At 45.5% G+C, this 27,739-nt stretch overlaps 1 protein-coding gene and 1 long non-coding RNA gene across 2 annotated transcripts; both read left to right on the forward strand.

Moving 5' to 3' along the window:
• On the forward strand, window positions 1–2,478 carry LOC130597672 (uncharacterized). The gene is made up of 3 exons (XR_008971843.1): window positions 1–922; window positions 1,235–1,453; window positions 1,754–2,478. It is a non-coding gene; the product is annotated as an uncharacterized LOC130597672 (long non-coding RNA).
• A 641-nt stretch (window positions 2,479–3,119) lies between these two features.
• Window positions 3,120–27,502, forward strand: FAM83C (family with sequence similarity 83 member C). Its single transcript, XM_057406406.1, has 4 exons — window positions 3,120–5,003; window positions 11,680–11,847; window positions 16,348–16,472; window positions 26,538–27,502. Exons 1-4 carry the CDS (start codon window positions 4,386–4,388, stop codon window positions 27,478–27,480), a joined length of 1,854 nt encoding a protein of 617 aa, XP_057262389.1. The 5' UTR covers window positions 3,120–4,385; the 3' UTR covers window positions 27,481–27,502.
• The last annotated feature ends 237 nt before the right edge of the window (window positions 27,503–27,739 follow it).

A 27,739-nucleotide genomic window follows, 5' to 3' on the forward strand; every position in this document is an offset into this window, starting at 1 on the left:
TCAAGCTTGACTTTGGTGTCTGAAGGCTTGGTTAACACCTCTCCCAGGAGCATGGGTGATGGTACTCCTACCACTCTGCAGCATGCCTTGGGGAGCAATATCACCATCTTTTGGGCATATTGTGTCTGCACAGCCTGGCCCACAGCACTGCTTGTCTTTTTGAGAAGGTCTGAGAAGTCAAGGAGAGGGCAGAAGCTTACACAGGAATCTGGGAAAGTTGGCAAGAACATAGCAAAGACCCTGAGGCTCCTCATGAGTGAATGGGGGGCTCTGCTGCTTAGGCAGTTGTGCTGGGCTTGTGAAGTATCCCTCTCTTCTCTGCCTGCAAAAGGAGAGTCACCTGCTGGTGCTGGGGGCTGCCTGGCCTCCTGCACTGTGATGGGGCAGTTGCATATTAATATCTATATTGATTCTTCTCAGACTCCTCTGGTGAGCTTTTTATAACTGCTGCCCTTTCTTCAGGTGTTTAGGGCTGTCCTGTGCATCCTCCATGTGTTATTCCTGAAGTTGCTGAACATGTTAAGGGAGTACTTGTTTTGCTTACAGTCATTCAACCTGCCTAACAGCTTGCTCTGCTCATTTGTGGGACAGAAGAGATGTTTGGGCCTCTTCCTTCCACTGGGAATGCAGAGCAGGAGCTCACGCTAGCATGATTCCCCCTTCTGCTGTTACATTTCAGTGGCTGCTCCAGCTAGGATGTGCTGGGAGCCGACAGGGAGTTTAGGACAAATTGCAGTGGATATTCTTGAGGGATGTGGGGCACACTAGTGTAAACAATTTCCTGCATGCAAGTGCAGGAACCAGGAATCTTGACTGTCCTGTTCTTGTCTTGTGCAGGTATGTTCATGTAGGAGGACCCCACAACATGTTGCTGAGACTGGATCCTGGTGGTGGTGGTGTGCTGCTGCAGCTCTTCCAGGAGGTAATAGCTCCTTCATACGTACTTAGGAAGCAAGGAGTCTTGCACATGCAAAGCCTTCATTAATGAGTACCTGACCGACAGAGAGTGAGCTGAGCTCCTTCATTCCTCATCCCACCTCCAGCCTTCTGGGCTGCTCCACATCCTGTCAAAGCCAGGTATCATATTAGGATATTCTCATCCCACATCCCTCTCTTCATGCCCTGTTCCTCTGGTGACTAGACCCATTGATGTTACAATACCCATTCTATTTCTGTATGTTTCCTTTGGAAGGAAAGAAGGAAGAGGTGTCAAAGTGTTTTTTCACATGTTCAGTACAGGGCAGCAGCTTAGGCAAGAGGCACACTGTGGTCCTTCTCATGACATCTCTGAAGCCGCACCCTGAGCAGCTCAGGGCTGGACCTCAAAAGTGCCACTAGGGTGACTCCATGGCCACATGTTGGCTACCCTACATGACCTGTGCGGAAGGAAGAGCAGCAACTGGAAAGAACTGACATGCTGGGCACACCAATGAGCAGGGAGCCAGCGGAGGAGGTAGGGTTGTCTACTTTCCCTCTGCCAACACTGGCAGTTAGATCATGTGGCCTGTAGCTGGCAACTGGTATCCAGTGCCCTCCTTCAGCTGAGCGGGTGCAAAGCCCTCTCCTGATTTGGAAGTCTTAAACCATAACAAATTCGTATGCTGCTGCTGTGTTGAGAAGGATGATTCTGTAATGCTGTGGTCAGGAACCTTGGACAGAAATCTGGGAGACTTGACCGCACAGCTCTGTCTCGGAGTCCAGTGCTGACACAGACCTCTGGACAGTAACTAAAATTTGGACTTTTCTCCTCTAGCTGCACTTGCTGTTTATATCTGGCCAGTGAGTTCTGCACAGTGGAACACTGATATGCAAATGCCTTCCAGAAATGCCTGTGAAATAAGTGTGTTTGAGCACCATGATGTTTTGTGATGGAAGATGTGGATTTCAGTCTGCAATAAAGAGCAGGGGGAAAGCAAATCTGGCTCCTTGTATTCCCAGGTGAGTGCTGTCAAAGAACTGCTCTATCATGAAGCAAGTTACCAGGCTCCCTTCCATTTCTGCTTGAAGAGGAAGCAGCAGGTACATTTATCTAAAGGCTAGGCAAGGTGTTTGTGTTTGAGCTCCAAGAACATCTGTAGTGGGACACAAGAACGAAGCATTGCCTAATGCTTGGGTCCCGACAGAGCTATATCTCAGCTATACTCAGCGAGAGTATAGCAGCCTGGGGATTGCCTTGAAAGTGGGACTTGGTGTGTGTGTGTTCAGCCAGAGGGAATTTTCCCCTTGTCTTTCTCTGCTGATTGCAGAAGGTGTGTAGGCAACACTTTCCAGATAAGATCCTTGCTTTTAGCTGGCAAAAATTGGCTGATGTGATTCCCACATCCTGTGGTGGCCAATCAGCCTGTGGAGTGCCAATTACAGACATTTATCTCTTTCCCAGACAGCAGGGGCAGGATACCTCTCATCTAATTTTAGATGTCTGCGTGGTAAACCTCTGTCACTGAATGTCAGCCTCAGCTCTCCTACTTGGTGGAGGAGATCGGCACATTTCATCTGACCTGCTTCAGATGTCTGCTGCAGGGTGAGGTAACTGACTCCCCAGAAATCATTGCCTCTCCCCACCACCAACTGAAGGAGCCCAGCCTGACAAGCTGGGCTGGGGATGTTTACATCCTATGTGCTTTCATATGCTGAAGTCCATGATAAATTACCGCAGGGAGAGTAGATCATTACCAAATTGCAGCTGGTGACAGTGGTAATACCTTTACTTTACAGAATCAGCAGCAGTTGTTCATCTGGCAGAAAACACACATTTGGTGACTGTGCTAACATACACATTCTTTTCAGTGGAGTAGGAAGGCAAAAAGTAGGGTGATGTCACCCTTCTTTTATGTTATCACCAAGGTGATGTTATCACCCTGGCAAAGCAGCTCCAGAAAACGACCCATCATGTTATAGCTGCTTCTGTTTTTTTTTTCCCCAAACTCCCCCCCATTATGTTTGGCTGTTCACATCCCATTTTAAGTTAATGTTATTCCTTAGTTTCGTCCCATGTCTGTTGTCACTGCTGGCTTTGTGCCTGCCTGCTGCATTGCAGCACAGTTCTTACATCTTCTGGCTAAAACTTGTGTTCTTGCAGTTTGCACAGTCCTGGTAACAGTTAGTTCTGACTTCATGGATCTAAAGGCTAGACAGATAATCTAAACTAATCGTCCCACTCCAGTTCATGGATAGTGATAATCCCTTGGGGACATGATTCATCCCAGTTGACTCGAAACTTGGTGTCTGAATGTGCTGGTTCACACTTATGCATGGCTGTCTCTGCATTGACTGCAGCCCAGTCTGAGAGCAGACACTTAGCTTTTAGATGACTTAATTTAGGCTGCATGAATTTAATTCACAGGGGTTTTGTAACTTGTAGATAAAAGGCTGGCTGATTAGATCAACTATCCAGCCAGTTCTTCATTCTCTGGTTAGCCTCTGTGGAGTTTAGTAGCTCGAGGTTTAGTGAGCTGGTTGGGGTGGGAGAGGTCCACCTATCAGTGTGGGGACTCTGATGTGCCTCCTTTGCACAGGTTTTCATGTGCTGTATTCTGTTCTGGGTAGTGTGTTCGTAGCACAGCATTTTAAATCCTATATTTACATCTGCCTGTATTGTTTCTCAGAGGATAGCTTCATGATGCTTTTGGGAAGGTGGAGTTAACCATTCCCAGAATGCACAGCATGTGGACAGCATCATAATTCTCATAGCATCAGGTTCCTCAGTTTGAATGCCTCTTTCTTGAAGGATTTCCAGGGAGATGCTAAAAAACCACATGAGCTATTGCTCTTGTAGCTAGGGGTATCTAACAACATGAGCTGTCACTTACTGTGATCCTGTGATATCAAAAAAGATGTTGTTTTGGCTTCTCTGCCAGATGCCAAGCAGAGCTTGGGCTAAGAAATGCTGAGGAGTGTTAGCTATGGCTCAGGGATGAGTAAGTTTCTTGGCCAAGTCTGATTACCCACTTGGGATATTTGTACTTCATTATAACTGACACTGAGAATCATGTTTGATTTGGAACAAATTTCATGCAGGAACAAGTTTCAGCATCTGCATTTCCACTGTGAGCACAGTGAGGGACAAAACAGGTTAGAGCCTGCTTGGCCAAGGGTGGGGACCTCTCAGTAGGGAAGGGGAGGGCAGCACATGAATCAGTTACAAGGAAAGGGAAGGAGTAGGTTGAAGAGCTGAACTTCCTCCCTTGCAAAAGGGATACTCTAAGTACCAAGTGTCAGGTGTGTGTCTGAGGAAGCCAAGGAGGGAGCTGGGGAAAGGTAGCTCCTCCCACAGCGTGGGAGGCTGTACCTGGTAATTAACTCCCAAGCAGAGGAGTGGAGCTCATGCTGAGTCCTGAAGGAGCCTGTTGGCAGGACCTCAGGAGTGCAAGAGGGCCAGAAAGGACATGGAACCAGACAGGGGACTAATCCAGCTGGAGAGGCACTTCCTAGCAGCAACTGCTCCAGTCATGTTCAACTACCTAGCAGTAGAGGTGAGACCACAGTTCCACCGCAGCTATGGGGGACAGCAAGGGGTGTCTGGGCCACTGAAGACCCGCCTGGAGCAGCTGAAGAAGCCGTGGTGGAGGGAACCCACCCCACTGGTGCTCCAGCACAGTGAAACAGCCAGGCTTGCTATAGATGCCTTTCTTGAGCAGGGGGAGCGTGGCTACCTGAATGCCATCACTGAGGAACGGGAGCTGCCTTTTCTTTCCACACTGGACATGGAATATATGAGCCATCAGAGAAATCAAAGCTTTCCAGATCCCAAGGCAGTGAAAAACAAAGATGCTGACCCTGGTGATGCGGACACTGGAGACAGGTCCTCCCTCAACTCTGAACTAACATCTGGCACCTACTTTCCACTGATGTCTGATGTGCACCCTCCAGAGCTGGAGCTGGGCTGGCCAGGGATGCCCTTCCTCACAGTTTCTGGCCAGACTCAAGCAACTGTGATTTTCCAAAGAAACAAAGCCAACAGCATTAAGGATTTGCTCAGGTCTCTGATCAGCCGGGCACGGACGGTATGTATAGAGCTGTGTCCCTTGAGTGGGGTCTTGTATCACAGCACCCATGTCCTGGTGGCTGGTCCCACAGCTGTACACCCCACTCTCCAAGCTGTTGCTGCTCTCTAGATGCCTGACATGACGTGATTACTTTTTTTGCTAGCAGATCTGTAACTGTTCCTGCTCCTTTCCTTTCCTGTAATTTTTTTATGCCTGGGATTTCATGCCGTACAGGCAGTGCCCTTTAAGGTACATTGCACTGTATTTGTGGGCATGCGGAGCATGGTATCCAAGCCTGGAATGAGTGAGTGGCAGGGTGTGCAGCATTAATGCTTAGCTGTCCTCAGCTGGCAAATGTGCACCAGCCAGCCCTTCTGCCCTCTGCCAAGGAGCTGGCATAGCCAGGGCTTTTCCCGACCCCCGGACAAGCAGGATAAGAGGATACCACAGGTGAGTTGCTGTGAGAGAACGTAGGACCTGAGTTAATTTGTGGGACTGAAAGCCTGTGGTTTGAAGTAGGTTAGAATACATCATCATGTCTTCGAGACTTGATGTCTATGGTTCTCTCTGAGCATGAGTAAGATCAGCCCGTTTTACCTCATTGCACAATTTCTGCTGGGTAGAGATTGCCAACCCTTGGATGTAATAAAAACTGGACAATTACAATATTTACCTACCAAGCACAATCCTGGGGTGAATTTACTCACTAAATTATGCTCCTTTTTTCCTTTTCCTTTGCCACTATACTGTGTACTAAAGCAGCAGCTCAGACAATTGTCTCTCGGGCACATTTTTAGTTTTTATTGTCTTTGTCTTCTTTATGTTTCTTTTCATCTGTCCCATGTTAGTTTTCTTTTGTAGTATTTCATTTCAATAGCATGACGATACTGAGTAAGCTTTTAGTGCAAAGTTCACTTTTAACCAGTCAGCTTCTAGCCGATTTCTCTTATCACTCCTGTAGCTTCTTATTTAGCTTTACAGACACTCCTTACATTCATTGCTGCCTAGTGCAGAAAGAGGGAGATAAAGAATTGTTAAGGCTGGAGTTCAGCTGTATCAAGAGCACAAGCAGTTTCCAGGCAGGCTGACCCAAAGCGCTGTCTTCTTATCTTCCATCACCATCTGCAGAGTTGGGCAAAGTTACATTGTCCCCAGCAAATAAATGTGGGGCCATGCAGCAGCTCAGGTTGTGTGCAGCATCATAACATCATCAAAGAACCACAGAGCATTGAAATTTGGGTGTGAGATGAGGTAAAGGGGGATATCTTTTTTTGTTTGTTTGTCCCAGAGAAGACTGTTTTGCCATGTAAGCAACTGCTCCATTGTAAGCAGCGATTGCTTAAAGCCTGAACTTCCATTGCATCTTTATAGGCAAATACAGGAAGTTTTCTCCAGGAAGTAAGTGACAAAAAGCTCTGTTTGTTCTTGCAGGCAGCTGAATTATGATACTTTAAATGATCTGAAAAGTCCTGTGACACTTACTGCATCCTTTTCAGCAATGAGGATTAAGACATAGTCATGGCAGAATGCACAAAATAAACGGCTACTAAGACATGTTCCCTTGTCACTTAGCACGTGTCCCGGATCTCTGACGGTATTGTGATCCTTTAAACCACATGAAAAACATCTTGCTGCTTTCTCAGTCCACAAGAACTTCTCTATTGCTGCAGGGAGGTTGCCCAGGCAGTAGGTGCCTTATTGTACTTTACGTATGTTTTGAGTTTTACCTTTTTTTGCTTGGCTTGAAAAAGCACTAACAGCCCTTTGTATTCAAGTTGGAGATTTTCACAGTGGTTTTGACTGTTGTGTTATGTGTGAGAATGAGTTTTCACCCATCTTACTGGTGTTTTACTGGCTTCTAGGTTACCAGCTCTGGCCAGTGCTTCACATGATTAAGTTTATGATTGACAGCAGTTCCAGGTCATTCACAACCCCAGTTACACATCTTTAAGTAGTTACTGAGTCATTTTGCCCATCAAACCATCCAAAAGGACGTTACCTATATGTCCTTTAATGATAAAAGTGCAACCAGAGGTTAAAACATCCTTTTGCTTGAAGTTCCAGTAGCAGCTGTGCAGAGAACTCCTTGCTTTTCAACTTCAAGTATTTTCTCCTCTAAACTTTTATGCTCTCATTATGTATCCCTCCTTTAGAATGTTTCTCCTCCTGTGTGCTTACAGCTGACATGGATGGTGGATATGGTGCTGGTGGGATGTGGGAAAGAAGTTGAGATCCTGAATGTTTTACCTGGCTCCTGTAAACAGGAAGGTGTGTGTGTGGAAATGCTTGCTGTTTTCTCCTGTACAGTCATAGAGAACGTCATCAGCTGACATATTTTGCAACAGCATATTTGTACTGACAAATCAGCAAAAACGGCATTTGTTTTATTGGTACCTTTTGCTGGTGCAATTTGTCTTTCTGCTTTGCTGTATTTAACCAGCTCTCTTTGAAGATGCATTTTGAGATTTGAGCTTTTCTCTTTGCAGACATTAAGAAGATGTAGCACGGCCACACCTTAGCCTTCATTTGATAATACTATTACAATTTTAGTTTAGTTGAATGAGTTCCAGTCTGGTTCAAACTGTCCATGCTGCTTCTTTCACCCCTCTTGTACAACTCTGACGCTGGCTGCACATCTCCATTTACATGCAGTGGTAGAAGGGTCCCTTATGGCCCCCAGAGAAGCAATGTATTGTTTCAAATGGCAATGCTACGGTAATGACCAAAGCCACACTGCTATTGGCAAATACCAGTAAAACCAGCTGTGCTGGTTAGAAACCAGACAGGTGGCAACCCCAGTGGGGTGCTGTAAGTGCTGTAATTCCCAAGGTGGTGACTGCAGTAATTGTTGAATTGTGACTTTTCAGAAGTGGATTTAGAAATGCCATGGTTTAACCCTACAATGGCAAGGTGTGAATCTTCCAGAGCCTGTGGGGCAGCAGTGTCTTTGCAATGTCCTGACCCCCCAAGGCTGTGCCATGGGCTTGGAGGTTATGATTAGCATGGAGAGGAAGGAACTGGGATGCTCTGAGCCTTGCAGGTCCCACCACTGAAACCGAGGGGCTGGAGGCACTGGACATAAGTTGCTTAGATTTGTAAGGCCAAATTGACTTAAATGCCCAAGTCTTTTAAATGTGAGACACAAGCTGACAGGAGCCTGAATTGTAGGTGGTACTTAGGTACCTCCTTCCACTGCTTTCCAAAGCTGTTGGAAATGATCTTTGAGGCTTTCCACCTCGCTTTTATGACAGTATGTTATTAGAAGGCTTCAGGGAGTAGACTTCCAAATTCTTCTTGCCCCAGAACTTCTTGGCTTTGGGGTTGAGCTGATGTGACTATAAAAACAGCCTGCTTTGTTTACTGAGAGAATGTGGTGATCTGAGTGGTCCTTATGCTTGTCTTGTTTAGAATGAGCAGCCCCATCATGGATGTCTGCATCTCCACCATGTGAGGCTGCAGCAGGACGCAACCTCCCCTTTCTCCCTGCTGCAAACTGCAGTGCTCATGGGCTTGCCAGCCCACCTGCCTGGTGTTGGCTATGGGTGCTTGCTAGCACCACCATGAGCAGCTCTACCCAAATCCCTCTTTGAGGAGGCCATGAAAAGAGTGCAGCTTGCTGCTGAGTGAAGCCCTGCTCTGGCACACACGGGTCTATCTGCAGTGCTCCACCCAGCTTGCACAAGCTGGCGTCCTGCTGCCCGGGCGCACGCTGACGCCGGCTCCAGGAGGTGCAGGTCTGCCTGCACCCAGCCCAGGGCACTGGGTGCCACCAGTGACTGTGCCACATGCTGCCATGCACACCTATGGCCTACTCAGCCCTGTCCCTTACACAGCGTGTGCTGTAGACTGGCAGTGCTGGACTGGGGTAAGGAACAGCACTCAACCCTGCCAAAGCATCTGAGCACTGGTAGAGAAAAGCAAGGTGGTGTGGACCTTCTGTCTCTGTTAGGTACAAGCAGTGCCTCAAGCACTGAGGATGAAGGAGCATCTTGACTCATTATACTGACTTCCCAAGGCAAATTTAGATTGTCTCCAGGCCAAGCCTGCCTCAGACCGAAGCTTGAGATGAACTGGAATATTGTGAGGCAAGTGTGGCCGAGAGGGACTTGCCCGAGGCCTTACACATGGTTTGGGCTATAGTTTTTTCTTGGTGCTTCATCATTAAGAGGATAGGTGGCCCATCAAAGTCATTTGGCTAAATTGCCTTTGGTCTTTGGTGGAAAGCCAGTGTGGAAAGACGTGGTGAAGTTCTGTTCTGCTTTCTGTTGGGTGTCAGTGGTACCTAATGCCAATAGCCCAGCAGCAACATTAATTTGGGAAGTTGGAAATACTTCTCAGTGCTTTCAGAGCTCTCCCAGGGCTGACGCTCCTGTCCTTGCCAGATGGATGCATTTCAGGAGGAGAGAAGAGTTTACGAGAGCCTTGTAAGACATCTGGCAAGACAATAGTGAGAGCTACATAAGAGGTGCCCTTTGGAGTCAGGCTCTGAAGCATGTGTCTCCCAGGGCCAGGGTGAGAGGGTGGAGATGTGGTTTTGACCTGGACGGTAGGAGTCATTTTTAGTTCTTGATGACAGCTTTTTTCCCATGTGGATGCCTGGGATCACACCAGCCTCCAGGAAGGTTCTTGCCCCAGCTGTGCTGCAGTGGGATGGGGCTGGAGATCTGCAAGATGCTGAGGACTAATGACAGTGTGCAAGGCATCATCACAGAGATTGTCTCTGGGGACAAATTGGATAGAGCCAAGAAACCTTGTCCATCTGCAGAAGGGATAAATCCCAAAGGGAGCAGGAAGCAACCTGTTGGCATGGCTGCCCTCCTCTGCCATGGCTTGGTGCAGTCTCTCTATGTGTGTGAAGGCAGAGCAGGGCTGAGAGGAGCCAGCTTGCCAAGCAAGAGACTGGGCAGGAGAGCAAGGTGATCCCAATGGGGCCCTGTTCTGCCCATGGCATTTGCCTCCACTCAGCACTTAGGCTGTGGTTATGAGCCTGAAAAGAGGCAGTTCATTAATGAAAACAGAGTAGGAAAGCCATTGGGCAGTGGGTGATCTGGGGCCAGCATGCCAGTCTGGAGCAGAGACATGAGCTTGTCCGCACACCCAAGGACAGTGACACTTGGAGCTCCTCTACTCTTCTGAAACTATTCCAGTTCAGACCCATTCACACATAAAAGTCAGCCTCACTGCTGTCCTCTGCATTAACTCTTTGAAGAGGAGCAGCTGAGCAGAAGTGGCAGAGGAAAGCTCACCTTACATTGTCTGTTCCATAGGGTGATTTGAACTATGGAGAATTGCATTCATGGGTGTGCTCTAACACAGGCAGAGGAGGTGTTTGAAAACAGGATTCCTACCTCCTCATGGGGCATGCAGTGAGCAGCACAACAAACTCTGTCATGCATTTTGTGCTCCAGGTGTAGTGTAGGGCATGACCATTGAGTAGCAGGGCAAAAAGGCCATTGGATCTTCACTCCAAAACTGGGTGCTTTTTAGACCATCTTTATTTGGGCATCCTCTATGAAACTCAAAACCAGTTATGTGCACAACTTACAAGTACTGAACAGTTACCTTATTAACTACCAAGCTATGGCAAAGACTGAGACTGAAGTACTTTGTCAGTAGTTCCATTACTTTTTCGGCTTTTGAAATGCAGCTGGCCTGTTGGTAAATCCTTCACTACTTTACCTTTCTCAGTCCCCCAGTGTGTTGCCTTCTTCCATGAGTTCTCAGTGTTAACTGTTAGTGGTTCAAGGTCTAAGTCACCGGGTGGCTCTGCAAGTAACCTCAGGTGAAGTGTGCCAGGTCTGGCAAATTGTCCAGCTCAGAAAGTGCCCTTCTGCCTGTTCCTTCCTTCTCCAAGATGTCCCCTGATTCCTGTCATGAATAGTGATGGCCAACAGATGGATCTTTGAAGAAGGCCATGGCTTTCTTCAGTCTCATTCTTTAAAGGACCGGCAGTTCTCTATGATTTTTTTTTTCTTCCTTTTCAAAACCCCTCCCTTGGAGACCTTTTCTGGCAAATCTTCAGTTTCTGTATTCTTTTAAATAACGTTAGTGTTATTCTTTCTTCCTGCCGTTGGGTTTCATAACCATAGCTTGCATCCTGAGCTGTGTTAATAGGAGTGCTGCCAGCAGGAGAGGGAAGGGATCTTTCCCACACACATGATTCTACAGTTTTGTCTGTTTGCCCCTAGGACATAATCTTGGAACATGGACATGCACATACTTGATCAAAATACCTTCTTCCTTACCTGGCAGTGTGTCCTTCTTGAAGAAATACTTCTTTATATGAATATGGTAGTCATCTGTGGAGTCACTCATACCGACTGAATAATGATTTTGGTCAGTCTCAGCTCTTCCATTCCTATGCTGTATTTCTGTGCTTAAGGCCATACATGCTTGTTGCATCAGTGATACTCGGTCTGTGCACAGGCATTACCCTTTCAGCTATTTCTTTCTGTGAGTGACCGATGAGACAGGAGGTAGCTGCATGAGGAATGTCTTCATAGTTATTAAAAGTGATTTTATCTGCCATGGTGGGGTGAGGGCTGTTAAACACAAAGATCTAGAAGCAGTCTCCAGTCATGTGACCACAGATGCTCAGTAACTTGGGAGGTTTGAATACTTAATTCATAGTTTAAAGCACCGTTCACTTGGGCATGAGATTTCAACAGCCTTTTACCTCTTTTCCCCTGGCTAGGTGATAGCAATTGTGATGGATCTGTTTACAGACATGGAAATACTGTGTGACCTGCTGGAGGCCTCGAGCAGACGGCATGTCCCTGTTTACCTGATTCTGGATGAAGAGTACTTGAAGCATTTTGTGGAAATGTGCAATAAGATGGCTCTTACTCAGGACAACTTCCCAGTAAGTTCTCATTTATCATACCCAGTGTGTGACTAAGTCTTGGAATCAGTAAAACCCAGGTACCCTTACTCAGTTGAAAAAAATCACTTTTTTAAAAACCCCATGTTAAGATGTGCTTTTAGGCTTTGCGTTTAGGCTCATGGGTTCATGAGGGATTTGTGAAGAGCCTGATTCTCCACTCAGTAGGGTGTCCATCATCAATCGTGGGTGGTGCCCAGAGCACACAAACAATAAAAATGAGTGTGCCAGTGTGACAAGCTCTCTTGGGAGCTTGCAGACTCAGAAATGCACCCCAGTGTCTTGCTGCTCCTCATACAGTCTTTCTGGCTACCACCTATCAAGGAAGTTGGGTTTTTGTTGTCACTTGTTAGTCATAGAATCCCAGACTGGTTTGGGTTGGAAGGGACCTTAAAGTTTGCCCAGCTCCAACCCCTGCCACAGGCAGGTACCCCTTCCACTAGAGCAGCTTGCTCCAAGCCCCTGTGTCCAACCTGGCCTTGAACACTGCCAGGGATGGGACAGCCACAGCTTCTCTGGGCACCCTGTGCTAGTGCCTCACCACTATTTACAGGGAAAAGTTTCTTCTTAAGATCTCATCTTGGTCTCCCCTATGGCAGGTTAAAACCATTCCCCTTTGTCCTGTCTGTAAATGTTGTAAAATATTTTAGTTTTACAACATTCAAAATAGATGCAGACATTTAAGACATTAGTAAAATGTCTTAATTTGCCCTAATTTTTAACCTGTCTGCACAAAGATTAATTTAGAGATGCTTCCTTTTTCCCTCATGTTGGCAATGCTCTTCTCACAAGTCAGACTCATTTTATCCTGCCTCTTCAAACGGCAACTGTTAGGAAAAAATGCTTCATGTTGGTGCGTGTTTTCTTTCATAAACAACTGCATCACTGAAGTCACCTGGTGGATCCAGAGAAATTCCATCTCTCCGAGATTTATTATATTTGCTTCTCATCCAAGAGCCTGGCTATTGTTTTTAATTAAAATTAGAATGAGTTTACATCCATGGAGATGTCTCTTTGTTAGACCTGATGTCATGTCTTGTGCTTGAATGGCTAATCACAGAATCCTAAGGGTTGGAAGGGACCTCAAAAGATCATCTAGTCCAACCCTCCTGCAAGAGCAGGGTAACCTAGAGTACATCACACAGGAACTTGTCCAGGCGGGCCTTGCATATCTCCAACGTAGGAGACTCCACAACCCCCCTGGGCAACCTGTTCCAGTGCTCTGTCACTCTCACAGTAAAGAAATTTGTCCTGATGTTCCCATGGAACCTCCTATGCTCCAGTTTATGCCCATTGCCCCTTGTCCTATCACGGACATCACTGAAAAAAACCTCTGTCCATCATCCTGACACTCACCCTTTACACATTTGTAAACATTGATGAGGTCACCCCTCAGCCTCCTCTTCTCCAAGCTAAAGAGTCCCAGCTCCCTCAGCCTCTCCTCGTAAGAGAGATGTTCCATTCCCTCAATCATCTTTGTAGCTCTGCGCTGGACTCTTTCAAGTAATTCCCTTCCTTCTTGAACTGAGGGGCCCAGAACTGGACACAATATTCCACATGCAGCCTCACCAAGGCAGGGTAGAGGGGGAGGAGAACCTCTCTTGACCTACTAACCACCGCCCTTCTAATACACCCCAGGATGCCATTGGCCTTCTTGGCCACAAGGGCACATTGCTGGCTCATGGTCATCCTCCTATCCACCAGGACCCCCAGGTCCCCTTCCCCTTCACTACTGTCCAGCAGGTCAGCCCCCAACCTGTACTGGTACATGGGGTTGTTCTTCCCCAGATGCAAGACTCTACACTTGCCCTTGTTGAATTCCATCAAGTTCCTCTCCGCCCACCTCTCCAGCCTGTCCAGGTCTCACTGAATGGCGAGACAGCCCTCTGGTGTGTCAGCCACTCCTCCCAGTTCAGTATCATCAGCAAACTTGCTGAGGGTACATTCAGTTCCCTCATCCAGGTCGTTGATGAAAATATTAAACAGCACTGGTCCCAGCACCGACCCCTGAGGGACTCCACTAGTCACAGACCTCCAGCTACATTCTGCCTCATTGACCACAACTCTCTGCCTTCTTCCTTCCAACCTAATGAGCACTTGCCTCCGCCATTGGGTGACTCAGGTCTCATTGTGAAGTGCCTCATAAGCTGATGCATCTCATACATGCTTGATACATACATACATTAACATACATGCTTGATATCCACATCTAAGTGGAATGAGTGTTTGTGTTTTATTCCTGGCTCTGACTTGTGACAGGATGTGATGGTAAATCTCCATTTGGAATAATTGGTGACAATCTGTAGTTTAATGGGGAGTTTGGAGCAATGGTCCCTCCAGCATCTTACTTCTAAGAACATTCTGTAAGCCCACTGGTGTCAAATCCTGGTGCTGAGCATCAGCAAATCCCATAGTGGGAGCATTGGCAGCAGTCACAGTGGGGGACTTCACTGTCTTAACTGGGTTTGTTTTCAAGTGGCCATCTGCTGAACCTAAAACTACTGTCTGAATCAAGTGGGAGTGGTACCTGGCAGTCTGACTGTCCTGCAAGACTGCTGGATTCTCATATTGTTTGAACATTCCAGAGCCTGGATTGCCAAGAGGGTGAAAAGGATGGAAAAAATAAGCCAGGTATCAGAAACTCATCCAGCCTTGGAAAGAAGAGAGAAGAACAGAGGGAGACTGTGATGACAAATATGGATATAAAAAATAGGGATTAAAAAAAAGGATTAAAATCGAAAACCTATAATATATAGGATATATTAAAATATTCATAAACTTTAAAAAAATTAAAGCATAAGAATTATGATTTTAAAATACTTATAAAATACATATAAAATAAGGATATCTCTTATTTGAAGTGGGTTTAACTACTTTGAGGGGGAGAGGAACCTCTTCCCAGTGAGTCTTCTCACTTGTCTCCCTGGAGTCTTCTCTTCTCCAGGCTAAACAACTCTACTCTCTCAGCCTTTCCTCATAGGAGCTGTTTCCAGGAAGCCCACCTCCTGCCCACAGGGCCTCTTATGGGAAGAGGGAAGCCATCAGGAATGGAGTCACCTGCCGCAGGGTGACTGCCTCCTGCTCCTCACCCCTGAGGCACAACTAGCACACCATGAGCCTCACGTGAGGCCAGACTGGGCGAGCCGGTCCCTGACCATGTACCTGCAGCCTGGGGAGCCCACACATGCTCAGCCTACCCTGGAGGGGGAGAAGGGGACACAGTGATGCCCAGGAGCAGCTCCTGGAGAGGTGGCAGGGAATGGGTCTGCACCCTGCAGGGAACATCTGTAGGCAAATCACAGTTATTCTTGCTTGTCTGTCTGCAGCACTGGCTGTTACAAGCTGCTGTGCCTGGCCCAACTGAAATCTGCTGCATGCTGGAGGGGACACTGTCAGCTCCAGCAGGAGCACCCATGGGCAGCAACCACCTCTGCCAAGAGGCAAAACAGCCCCATCAGCATGTGCTGCCTGTACCAACTGCCACAGGTCTGTCTTCTGCAGGGCTGATGATAGGCAGGGATGAGCTGCCCACAAAGAGATCTGCTGGGACAAAGTGGTGACAGTCTGTGACAACCCCTGGTGTGCCAGAGCCACAGTGGATGGCAGGGGACCTGGCAGGCCAGCTAGGTGCAGCCTTAAGAATGTCCATTTACATATGAGATGTATTGTGTGGCTCTTCATCGTAGAGATCAGGCTAGTAACTGTTTCCAGTAACTGTTCTCCTCTTTGCCTTCCCCAGCTGAGGTGCAAATAACTTCTATTATGGGCAAAAAACCTCACATTACAAAAAAGGCTCCTGATGGATACTGAGCCTTATTTCCCATTCTGCACTGGGCAGTTGGTTTTACAGGCAAAAGTTGTGTCCGATAAGTTCTCTGCAGTCTTTAATGAGATGAAGTTTGATTCACTTGAGTATAGCAGCTGAAAATTCTAATACCATTTTTAAATGTACTGATGAAAGTCAATTCTTAAAACGTAGATGTACCTTTCTGTAAATCTTTTATTGAGTGATGTTGTGCTGTCACCACATAAAATCAGAACAGTACATTCAATTGGCTAGTTCATAGCATATAACATGTTCATAGCACATAACAACTGGCTAGTTCTTATGGGTCAAACGTTAGTTTAAATGCAGAGCCATCAGTTAGGGTGGTTAGTTGAATATTATCAGTAATCTGGAAGAAACCATACTCTTACATACTTCAGAAATTATCTGTAGGTTCATAGGATTCCCCAGATTGTTCTCAAATCAGCATTTGCACCTACATAGAACTTGTTAATACTTGCTGGTATTTTAATTTTATAGAAGCAGACAGTGCGACAAAATATTTGGTATGCAGAAGCCAAGAAATACAGCCTTGCTGCATTCTGCCTCTGGGAGCAGAGCTCCTGTTTGAGAGACTCCATCAGTGATGCATAAAGGAACATTTCAGTTTGGTTCAATACACGTGCCTTGACCAACTCTGCTCTCTTTGGTTTCAGAACATGCGCATAAGATGTCTGAGTGGAGACATGTATTACAGCAAAGCAGGCAAGAAATTTGCAGGCCAGGTTCTGGAGAAGTTTATCCTGATTGATTGTGACCAAGTTCTTGCTGGTACATACAGGTAATTAAGTATAGTGACTACTGTGACAAAGACTGGTGACACTGAGAAGGTGTTGATTACCGAAATACTGAATAATGCAGCTTTTATTTTCTTTTCTCCATGGTAATGGTACACTGGTTTTCCTCTTCATTTTCCTTTAAAAATGTAAGGTTTCATTTTGATGCTTTACCTTCTTCTACTCCATTCTTACTTACATCTTACTTACTTACTTACGTCTTACTTACTTACGTCTTACTTACGTCTTACTTACTTACATCTTCTACTCTTACCTTGCAGTTTAGCTTTCAGATAACATTAACTGCTTGTCTGCCAGCATTGACATCTCTGTCTGTGAGTATTGCTTCATTTCTTAAAGATGAAAAAATGCTCTGCCAGGTCAGATGATGCTCCACCTAGCCTAGATTCTGTCTCCTGCTGATGCTGTTTAGGAAGAGCAGCCCAAACTGCTATGTGTGGCCCATCCCTCTTGTCCTCCCACAGCACGTGTAACCATTGCATACATCTCTACTTACTTCCTTCAGTACCTCTTCTGTTCCTCTTGTCTGTGAATTTGTCCTAACTCGTCTGTTCTAAACCAATCTCCTACTAATTTAATGAAGTGCCCTGTTTCTAGAGCCGCGGATTGGTTAAACAGCTGTCCTACGTTCAGTTAAGTCATCACTTTCACAATTTTCCAAGCCTTCATCTTATCTGCTCTCATTGTCTTTTTCTTACCTAAAGTGAAGACCTCGGCCTTTTCGGTTCCTCCTCAGCAGCTGCATCCCTCAGCCATTTTACTTAACCTTTCTCTGCAGCCTCTCTAAGCTCACTATGTCCTTCTTGAGATGCAGAGACCAGAGCTGCATGCAGCCCCCAAGATATAGCTGCACCAGGGTGTTACAGAGCATCAAAATAGTGCTCTCTGCTTTGATAGTATCACCCTTGCTGACAGTGCACAACACCCATTGCATTTTTTAGCTACTATTGCACATTGAAGTGATGATTTCAGAGAATTGCTGCTGATGATTCTGAGTTCCTTCCTTAGCTGTTCCAGGTTCAGCATCTGTCCTGGTTTTGGCTGGGATAGAGTTAATTTCCTTCCTAGTAGCTGGTGTAGTGCTGTGTTTTGGCTTTAGTCTGAGAACCATGCTGATAACACACCAGTGTGTGTGTTGTTGCTCAGTAGCACACACCCTGATCAAGGACTTTTCAGTCTCGTGCTCTACCAGTGAGGAGGGCACAAGAAGCCAGAAGGGAGCAGAGACAGAACACCTCACCCAAACTAGCTAAAGGGGTATTCCATACTATAGAACATTACTACTACTATTATTATTATTATTTATTTCAATTATTAAACTGTTCTTAACTCACAAGTTTTAGCTTTATTTTCCAATTCTCCTCCCCATCTCATCATGGGGGAAGATGAGTGGAGGGAGGAAGTGAGCAGCTATGTGGTACTTACTTTCTGGCTGGGGTTAAGCCATGACAGCATCACACATTTTTTGCTATGGGTACACCACATTTTCCTACACTGAAGTTCAATTGCCACATATTTGTCCACTTGCTCAGTTCTGTGAGGATTTCCTCTGCTGGATTTCCTCACCTTCAGTGAGGTGCTGAATGACCTAAAGGAACTGAGATCCTCTGCAAACCTGCTCCCCTCCATGCCTGGGGTCACTGACAGAATCGAAACCAGTCCCAGCACCAGTCTCTGGCTCCTCACTGCTGACTCTTACCCATGCTGAAAAATTACTATAAAGCCCTACATACCCTTTGCATCCTGTGCTTTCACCAGCTCTGGGTCTGTAACATGACCTTTCTTCCATGTCCATGGCAACTTAGTTTCTTAAAACACTGTGGTGTAGAACCTTGTCAAAGGCTGTTTGAACACCCCAAATTACGTATTTGGCTGGTCCCTTTATCCATGTGCTCACTGGCTCGCTCTCCAAACTCCAGCAGGTCTGTGAGGCAGGGCTTGCCTTTACAGTAGCTCTGTGGACCTTTTCCAGAGGCTGTGCTGCTCCATGCCATCAGTAACCTTGTTCTTCACAGCACTCTCTGCCATGGCCCAGGGTGGAGGTCAGCTCCAGTGGTCAGCCTTCCCCAGTCAGCCCTTTTTGACGAATTGCTGCATTTTTACACAATTACCTTTCTTGAAATTGAATATCCACAAGCTGCATTTATTTAGATTGCTCTTTCTCACTAGAGTGTTAAAATCGTGTTGTAATCATTATTACAAATGGGCTCTTCCACTTACACCTCTGGAACCAAGTCTAATGCATCATTCCAGACCACATCCTGAATAACATCTTTTCTTGTGGTTCAAACAATTTAGGGTGGTTAATTCTGGCAAGTAATGATTTTATTGCTTCCAAAAAGTTTTTCTCCACAGCTCATCCCAGTGAAGCATTAACCTAGTATGCGTATGAGTGGATGAAATCTCCCACTATTACTGTCTGTCCTAACTTCAGTTTCTGTAATCTCAGTGTTGTCTGACCAGCACCACTGATCAGAGGGTGGGGAGTACTGTTCTTGTACTATATTTGTATTAGTAGACTCTGAGTTTTCCACCTACACATCTTCCCCACAGCGTTTTCACGCTGGTACATATCATGTTATCCTTCGCAAACAGTGCAGCTCCCCAGAAGACAGTTCTGATATTTCTGGGTATTTGGTGCCTTGGCAATACTTTATTCTCCTTCTACCAGGTCTCCTTGAACACTGTGCTCCCTCTCCCTCTCTTTTCCATCTCCCAGCCAACACATGCTGGACCCTTGATCTGCCAATGTCTTCATCAGTGTTATAGCTCCAACCTGCACCTTCTCCTCTGCTTCTGACTTCATCTCCAAGTGTGAAGTTTTCACCTTATCAAACGCTGGCAATGAAAAATGGAAGTACCAAGTTGAAACTGGGTGTGTAGAGTCTCTATATAGGCAGTGTGGAGAGCAGTGTCTGGCAGCATTTTGACCATCCTAAGACCTGTATCTAAGAACAATGAAGTGAATTACTGTCTGGAAACATCTGTCCATTTCCAATGACTGCAGGGGGTGGGGATTAGATAACTGAGACCACTCATTTCTGAATGGCTAAAACTGAACGTGTGACAGCTGGATTGAAGCCTATTCAGTAATTTCACATGCAGGAGAACTTCCAAACCTTTAAGCATAATGTCTATCTTTTGTGAGACAAATTGACCACAACTGCATGAAGTGGTAAAGATATCCCCACCCACTACACTGCAGCATTGTAGTGTAATGGTGACTTCTGCCTCTTCCTCTGTCCCTGTTCTGGCAGGTTCTAGTCTGCTTCTGCCCTTTAGACTTATGCTAAACATTCAAGTGACCTTTTTTTAACTGCCCATGGGAACCCTGACCTCTTTTCTAAATGTTAATATCTGAGAACTCATCAATATACAGAGACCATCAGGGTTTTTGCACCAGTTTGAATTTACTGACATTGATTTTTGTCTATTATCTGTCACTTACCCACCCCCTATCATAAGATCCTCTTGCAGCTTCTGATTATCTCGTTTTCTTCTGACCAGCCATGATAATTTTGTCAAGAGCTCTGACATGGACTGTTTCTACCACTTTCCAGGATGTTTCTGAACATGCTGAACAGCAGCAATCCCAGCACAAAACTTGCAGGATTCCAGTGGGTAATTTAAAACTATTTCTAGCATTTGTATCCCATTTTTAGTCAACTGTTACTTCTCACAAAGACCTTCCTTTGTACTCCAGGATCACTTAATTTTTCTAAGAGTCTTTGCTGAACGACTGTGTCAAAGCCTCTTTAAAAACTCAAGCATCCAGCATCAGGCAGCTCACATGAATCTGTGTGCTTGCTGCCTCCTTCAGAGAACTGAGAGAGGCTTTTGAGGCATGGCTTCCTTCCACAAAAACATGCTGAGTCTTCAGCAGTATGATTATAGTTATTTATGCATCTAATCATTTTCCTCTCCATTTGCTTCTACCAGTTTGTTCAGTATGGAAATAAGCCTGGCTGGTTTGTAGTTTTCCAGGAGCTCTTTAAAAGGTTTACATTTACTACTTTCCATTCCTCTGGTACTATGTTCAATTTTAAATTATAGGTTATTCCCTGGTTAATAATTGGAAAATTGCTGACTTCCAGTTTTTGAGGGCTGTTTACTTTAATATTTTCCTTTAATGCAACTTTTAACTACGGTGACTTTTTGGATGTTTTAAAATATTTTTATTTTGATAGGTACATTTTCTCAGAGCCTCTAATATAGCATCTTCAAACAACCTTCATGATGCCTCAGGCATTTAACCTTTTTGGTTACTCTTTGAAATCTCCTTTTAATAGTATTCCTCACTTTCTCTTTTAAGTTAAGTATTAATGTTGTGGATTATTTCAGTCCTGAAAGAATATTGGATATGGGTACGTCATGGTCATTTTTTTGCCAAGTGGCCTTTCCCTTCTGAACTTGTAATGTTATTTCTCCTTTTGCTGGTTTTCTGGTTAGTTTCTTCAAAAAGCAGTCATTTATAGTGTCTATACTGCAGTTTCTTCAGCTCTTCTAGTAATGGCCCCTATTCAACATGGCTATAACTGAATGCCCCTTCAGTCCTCTGCTTTCTGCCTTAGCCACTTAGCACTTCCTTAGCATGGCATAGTTACCATTAGCACTCTGCTCAGAAAGATCACAGCCCTAATGCTGTGTTTTTCCTATTTGGGAGTGGAATTTTAATCCAACAGGAATATGTTTCATTTGTTTTGATATATATGTTGATATAATTGTGCCATTGCCCCAGCAACATATCCTCTATTTGTCCTTTCTGTATAGTTTCTACCCTTGCAGTTATACTGTTCCTTGATTTTCTTCTACCCAGTAAATTTCTGAGATGCCTCCTGTGTCAGAGTCATCATTTCAATTCAGGTATTTCACAACATCTGCCTGTTTCTTTAGCTCATAAGTTTTGAGTTGCCTTAGAGGAGATGAAATTTCTCAGCTCTAAATGTAAGATAGTCAAAGTATCGGTGTGTGTCCTGCACGGACAGAGGGAAGGAGCTCATTGTTTGCTGTATTGTACTGAAAGAAACTCAGTATTTGGGGTTGAAGCCGACACAGTTCTGAAACTGAGAAATGAGAAAGTTGAGGGTCATAAAAGCTCTGCACCCGGCTTCAGTACAGAGGAAAAAAAACTAAATACATAAATGTTTGGCAATGGACAGGTAAAGCAGCATGGGTCTGAAGCTGGTGGAGGCTTGGAATTTCTTTAGATGAGACGTGCGCATACTCTCAAGTGTCCAAGTCCCGAGCAAGAGGAAAGAGTTTTTAAGAGCGAGTTCCAGATCTAACTTGAGTGGTCACCTCAAGAAAGAAATTATAACTAAGCAGAAAGTGAGTGCATAAGGAATGGAAAGCCTAAGTGTATCAGCAAGGAAACCCCAGGCAGGTGTGTGTAGCAATAAAGTGAGCATTGCCAGGAAAAAAGTTACACATAATCTTTAGAGTGCACCAAAGCAAAGAGGAGGAAGTCCTCATGTGTATAGAGAAAAAGTGAATCCAGAAGAAAGAGAGGGCATCCTGCTGTAAGGGTGAATAAGAAGTAGGAGATAACTAAGATGGGATACCCAAATTAACTGAATATATTGCACTGTTTCTAATCAAAATGAGGAGTGGAAATGATTTCAAGTGCTATGGAAGCAAGCTTAAGCTTGTAAGTAAGCTCTTTAAAGAGCTTACTATAATAAAGTCACATTATTGTATTTTTATTCATGAAAAAGGCACTTGAAACTAAAGGTCTAGTAATGAGTGTTACGTACGATCTACATTTAGCAGTGAGCAAAAATGATGCACAGAAGTTTGTATCGGCGTACAGAAAGAAGAGAATACCTTTGACAGCCAAAGTGAGAGAACAGCAATGAAAGTGAGCAAGAGAAACTACTGAAAGAATTAAAACCCTTTCTGCTGCAAAGTTTGGAAATAGCTGCAGCAGAGAGGCTGGGTGTGAAGAACTGGAGTCGCCTGTACAGCACAGCATAGAAAGGCCACTGCAACCCTGGACCCTACTGGGGCTTTACAGAGGGGTCCGCAGAAGAACTAATCCTGTTGTTGAAGCCACTGCTGAGCCTGGTCTCTAACCGGGATACCGCAGGGTGCTCCTGCCATCGGTGCTTGACCCCAGGCAGAGCCCTGGGGCAGGGGTGCTGCGGCAGGATGGGCAGGGGGAGGTGATGTTGCACCTCCATCTCCTGGCCAAAAGCTGAGCTGCACGAGTTCCTGAGGGTTCCTGCTCCAGGAGCGGCTTGGAAGTAAGGCAGGAACCTTGGCATAGGGGATAGGGTTCCTATCCTCCTGCCATCCTTCCATGGACTCCTGTAATTTGTGCCCCAGGGTGATTCAGAACTGGGTATGGGATCTCTTGTGTGCAGCAGTTTGTTATGGAAAAAGTAATGGCAGGAAAATCCTGCCACTTTTAGAAACTCTCAGGAACTTGTAGCATCTACAGTGGCCTGCAGCAAGGAGCTCCACAGCTTGCCTGTGTGTTGTGTTGTGCAACAAAGTACCTCTTCTTGTCTGTATTGAATCCGTAACCTGTTAAATTCATTCAATGCTTCATTTTTATACCAGGAGAGGTAAAGAATAAACATTCCCTGGTATTTCTGCCTTGCTATGTATGGAGAAAAAGACCTTTATCAGTTTGTACTGATGGGAATAGCCACAGCTGGCAAGGTCACATCGTCCTGTCACAGATACCTACACTATGGCAAGGAGGAGGGCTGTACCAGTGAGGGGATTTGGATGACTGCTTCCAGGTCCTGCTGTGGCAGAGTGGGCAGGCCCCTTTTGGACCAGCATGGGAAACTGGAACACAGTGATGCCTGGGCTGGGGAAGGAGCCATAGGATAATCAGGGACAGTCTGAAAGCCAGGGGAGTGTACTGCTGGATCTGAGGGTGCTCCCCTTACAGGGGAAGGGGCTGTTCGTACGGATGAGAGGATGTGGCTGGGTGTTTTTGTCTCATGCATTTCTGTAGGGAGGCAGTACTTGGGGCAGAGGGTGTGTGGAGAAGACAGAAGGTGGAAGTTACTTTGTCCAAGGAGTAAAGGGAAACCTAAGCAAGACCTGTTGTTTACTTCCTGCTAAGGTGAGGCCAGAGGCCTTGATGGGTAGCTGTTGTGATGTTCCTGCTGGACCATCTGTGTCTGAGACATGAGACCTCCTCTCCAGAACGAGGAGGACAAACATGACCCCTTGCACAGCTCCATTTCCAGGTTTGCTGGCAGCAGTGGTGCCCGGCTGGGTGAAGAGGGGTGGCTGGCATTATCTAACCAGAGTCCTTTCACAGTCCACAGCAGTGTGAGGGGTGCGCATCTGCCCCTCCATAGGAGAGGTGCTCAGCCCCTGAGTACATCCATGGGTTTGAGGAGTTCAAGAGAACACAAGTGTGTGTGTGAGTGGAGTAGGTGCTGAGAAGGGACACATCTAAGCACTGTGCATTGCAAGTGCAGCGTGCTTGTGTAGAAGGGTAATAGCTGTGAGCAACGTGGACAGGAACAACCAGTGCTCCTGGAAGCCAGGCAGTGCCCTGGGATAGACGCCTTTGACAGTGTCAGTACAGGCTGCATGCAGTCTCCCCTGTCTGGGCTCTTGGATTTCTTCAAAGAACTCTCACAGCTTGGAGAGAGATAACTTTCCTTTGCAAAAGTCACCTTTCCTATCGTACCATATGTACCTATATAGCCATAAATTGTGTTCTTTAGAAGAGTGTCTACTAATTTGTGCTGTGCAGTTATGAGACTTAATGGTCTGGAACATTAAAACAATTATAGCACTTTAGCAACCTTCCACACTTCTGATAACCAATGCACTTTCAAGTGACAGCAACACATCCTGGTTAGTAGCTGAGCTATTTCATCCTTGCATTCCTTTGGTGCTCTTGGGTTAAGGTTACCTGGTCCTGCCAATTCGTTACTTACTGTCTGCTTTGTTGATGTTTTCTAATCTCTTCTACAGAGATTTCAACATGAGACTGATCCTCCCTTATGTTCTGTATAAAAGTAGGTTCAGGGCAGGGATAATCCCAAGCTCCTGTACAATAAACACTGGCGTAGAGGAATTGTTTGAGTGCTCCTATTACACATGTTCTAGCCCCACAAAGAACTGAGTATTATTTCTTATGCCTTTTGCAATGTGTGACCCAACCTTTTTGAAAGATGGGCTTTCCAGTCTTAATAGGTTCTCTTCTGTCACTTAGCCATCCCAGCTATTTTCTATTTGGTTTTCTGTCATATCTCTCTGTGAAGTTGTATTCACTTGCATTGAGGCTCCAGTATGGTACCTCTGGACACTCCTCATGCCATCTGCAAAGGTTCTTCACTCTTTTACTACTTCATTCTTACTTGATTTACCTGGTTTGATATTAAGCAGAAGAGTATTGAGCTTTTCATTTTATGTTGCTCTTTGGGGGATGTGTATGCTGAGTGTAAGTATACTACGTTCTTCATAGCAACATTATGAACTGTAGCAACTGCATACTATTTAGGAACAAGCCAAGAGCTGGTTTTCCTACTAAAAGTTCCCAAATAGCTGTCTTGTGAAGTAAATATTGGTAAGGTCTCAAAACATAATGCCAGTATCTTGTCCTGAAATGACATTTACTTGAGAATGATGTATCCTCCATTACAATTGCTCTCCTGTAGTTTCTGTGATTTCACCCTGCTCTTGTCAAAGTCTGTATCTTGCTTTAGCAGCTGATAATGCAGCCCTACACTGGTACTTTCCTCTGTGAAGGTTGTTTTATTTAACACAATTAGTCTGCTAGTCTGGTTTAACTATAGCAAGAATAAAAGAAGCAGCTGGTGACTGGGGTGACCAGGAGCCTGGGGAGCCTACTCTGTAAGATGAGCTTCCCTATTTGATCTAGGAAAATGAAGATTGGGAGGAGAAATGTGGTTATTATCTGTAGATGTGGCGGGGTTTTTTAATTAAGTTACAGTTTTGGCACAAACAACAGGTAGAGTTAAACAGATAAAATATGCAGAGTGGCAATTAGTGAAAGTTCTTCCCCAGCTGGGACAAAACCCAATTTGTCTTAAGGTAGAATATAACAAGCTCTGAGAAAAGATCCCAAGGCATTGTACTGCAAGAGGAGGGACTGGACTGGCTGAGCAAGGGACTGGTAAACTTCTAACACCATGCACCTCTGAGCTGGATGCCATGGAAAAGGTGGAAAGAGTCTAGGGAATCTCGCAGCAATATGTATGGAAAACAGCATCAGCTTTCCTGTCCTGATGTATTCCTGTGGGGCTCGGAAGACCTCTGCTCCCCTAAATCTCCATTCCTCACCCTCCTGCCTGCATAAGTGGCTCCTTCAACTCCATCACATGTTGCAGATGTTAAGGACATGAGAATATTGCTCCTGCCAAGGCAAGGGTGGAGAGCAGGAGACCAGGCATGCCTTGGTATCCACCTAACAGTCTCCTTGTCCTCTGTGGAAGGAATGGGTGCAGTGCAGTGTGCTAGCCAGATGCTGAGCTAGAAAGTCTGCAATACAAATTGGGCAGAAAGAGCCCTTAAGTGCCCTGTGCTTTGTATCTCATTTTCCCACCACCACGCCACCTCCAGACAGTTGGAGCTTTCCTTGGCACAGCCTGCTTGGTACAGGCAGCAACCCCTGCCCACAGTTAGCTGGTACTGAGTGGGGAATGGGAAACTGTGGATCCTTGCTTATGGGCAGAGAGTGCTGGCAAGAGGGAGCTGGAGAATAAAAGGCTCAAAACGTGCTGCTGTGCTTTTTAGGCAGGGACCCGTTGCTGCTCTGCATCTTTCATGAGGCTAAGGAAAACCAGCTGTTATTTCTTGATCACTGTTAATGTTTTTATACAGTTCATTACATCACCAAGCTGAAATTAAATGACCATTTTAGGGTTGTTCTTCAGTAATTACGTAATGAGTACATTAATTTATACAAGTAATCTCAGACTTGCACACTTCAGGGAATGTTTTAATGATAAAAATGGGGTAGCAATACATCACTCCAGTGTTAAAATCAGTGCTAAGTACCTTGGCACTCTCTGAACTAAGGTTACATGTGTTTTCTTTTCCTTTATTCACAGTTTCACCTGGCTTTGCAGTCAAGTCCACACTGGCCTGGTGACCCACTTCAGGGGTCAGATTGTTGCAGAGTTTGAGAAGGAATTCCGGTACTTGTATGCAGAGTCCAGAGCAGTGACCAGCTTCTGTGTGCCAGATCCTGAAACATGCCCCTCCTCTCAGAACACCTCAAAAGTTGTGAGCTCCCTTTTAAAACCCCCACAGGTGAATGATTTTGAAACCACGAGCCCCTCCAGCAGCCTTTCCAATGTAAGCATCAGAAGCATAAAAGTGTCTCCCTTTCTGAAAAACTCCAACTGCAATGTGCAGCTGGAAAAGCAAGATTCAAGCTCAGATTCTGGTAATAATAAGGGGAAGGAAGATGCACCTCTGAAGCCCACTTGCCCTAAGCAGCAAGGAGAACCACCAGATTCACCAAATAGTCCTCCAAATAAATCCACCCCTGCTTTGTATCACAAATCAAATCTCATGACAGCAAGGACATTCCTGCCACCAGAACTTTCCCCTGCCCTGACCTCCAATAAACCTTGTTATCAAGGGGACAATACAGCTAACAGCAGCCACTGCTCCCCACCAACACACGAGCAGTCCCTGCAGTCCCTTTCAGAGGGTGCCAGTAGCAATGGGACAAGCATGAAGCAGAAAGGGCTTGGTGCTGCCCCCGAGGAACCAACAGCAGAGAACAACACCACATTTTATGGGCTGGAAAGAAGACAGAGTCCTGGACAAGGAAATTTGGACCTGCTCTCCCCATACAACCAGCCAAAACGAGATAAAAAGCCAGGAGTTCCTTGCTATGATAAACTCACTGAGGACATGCTGATGGAAAAGAACAGTGCATATGGGGCCGAGAAAAGAATGACTCTTGGGCACAGTAAGCTGGATCTGATCACCAAGTACAATAAGTTAAAATCAAAACACATACACAGTCGGTTCGAACTCTGACCTGGGTCTTGAGGTGTCCTTTGGTCTTATTTTCAAGTGGTTGCTTTTCCCCACCAATCATCATATCTGGAGCTTGAAATCAAAATATGGGTGGCAAATTAGTCTTGTTCATGTTCAAAGGGGTCTGTGGTGGTTTTGATTATAAGCAGATGACTGATTTAGGTGAGATTAGCAAGTACAGTTCAAATTTTCAATTACAAGATCATGGCAGGAGACAGAAAATGGCACAAACATAATCCACACTTCTGTGTTCTTTCTA

Source organism: Pezoporus wallicus, unplaced genomic scaffold (genome assembly GCF_028554395.1).
Source record: "Pezoporus wallicus isolate ANWC-B61680 ecotype Strahan unplaced genomic scaffold, APGP_CSIRO_Pwel_v1 contig_6783, whole genome shotgun sequence".
Taxonomy (NCBI): Eukaryota; Metazoa; Chordata; class Aves; order Psittaciformes; family Psittacidae; genus Pezoporus; species Pezoporus wallicus.

Bases quoted from the DNA above. Each gene is read 5' to 3' on its own strand.
- FAM83C (XM_057406406.1), top strand. From the start codon at position 4,386: ATGGAACCAGACAGGGGACTAATCCAGCTGGAGAGGCACTTCCTAGCA. The intron at 11,848-16,347 runs GTAAGTTCTCAT...CTTTGGTTTCAG, and splicing joins TTACTCAGGACAACTTCCCA to AACATGCGCATAAGATGTCT. The intron at 16,473-26,537 runs GTAATTAAGTAT...CTTTATTCACAG, and splicing joins GTTCTTGCTGGTACATACAG to TTTCACCTGGCTTTGCAGTC.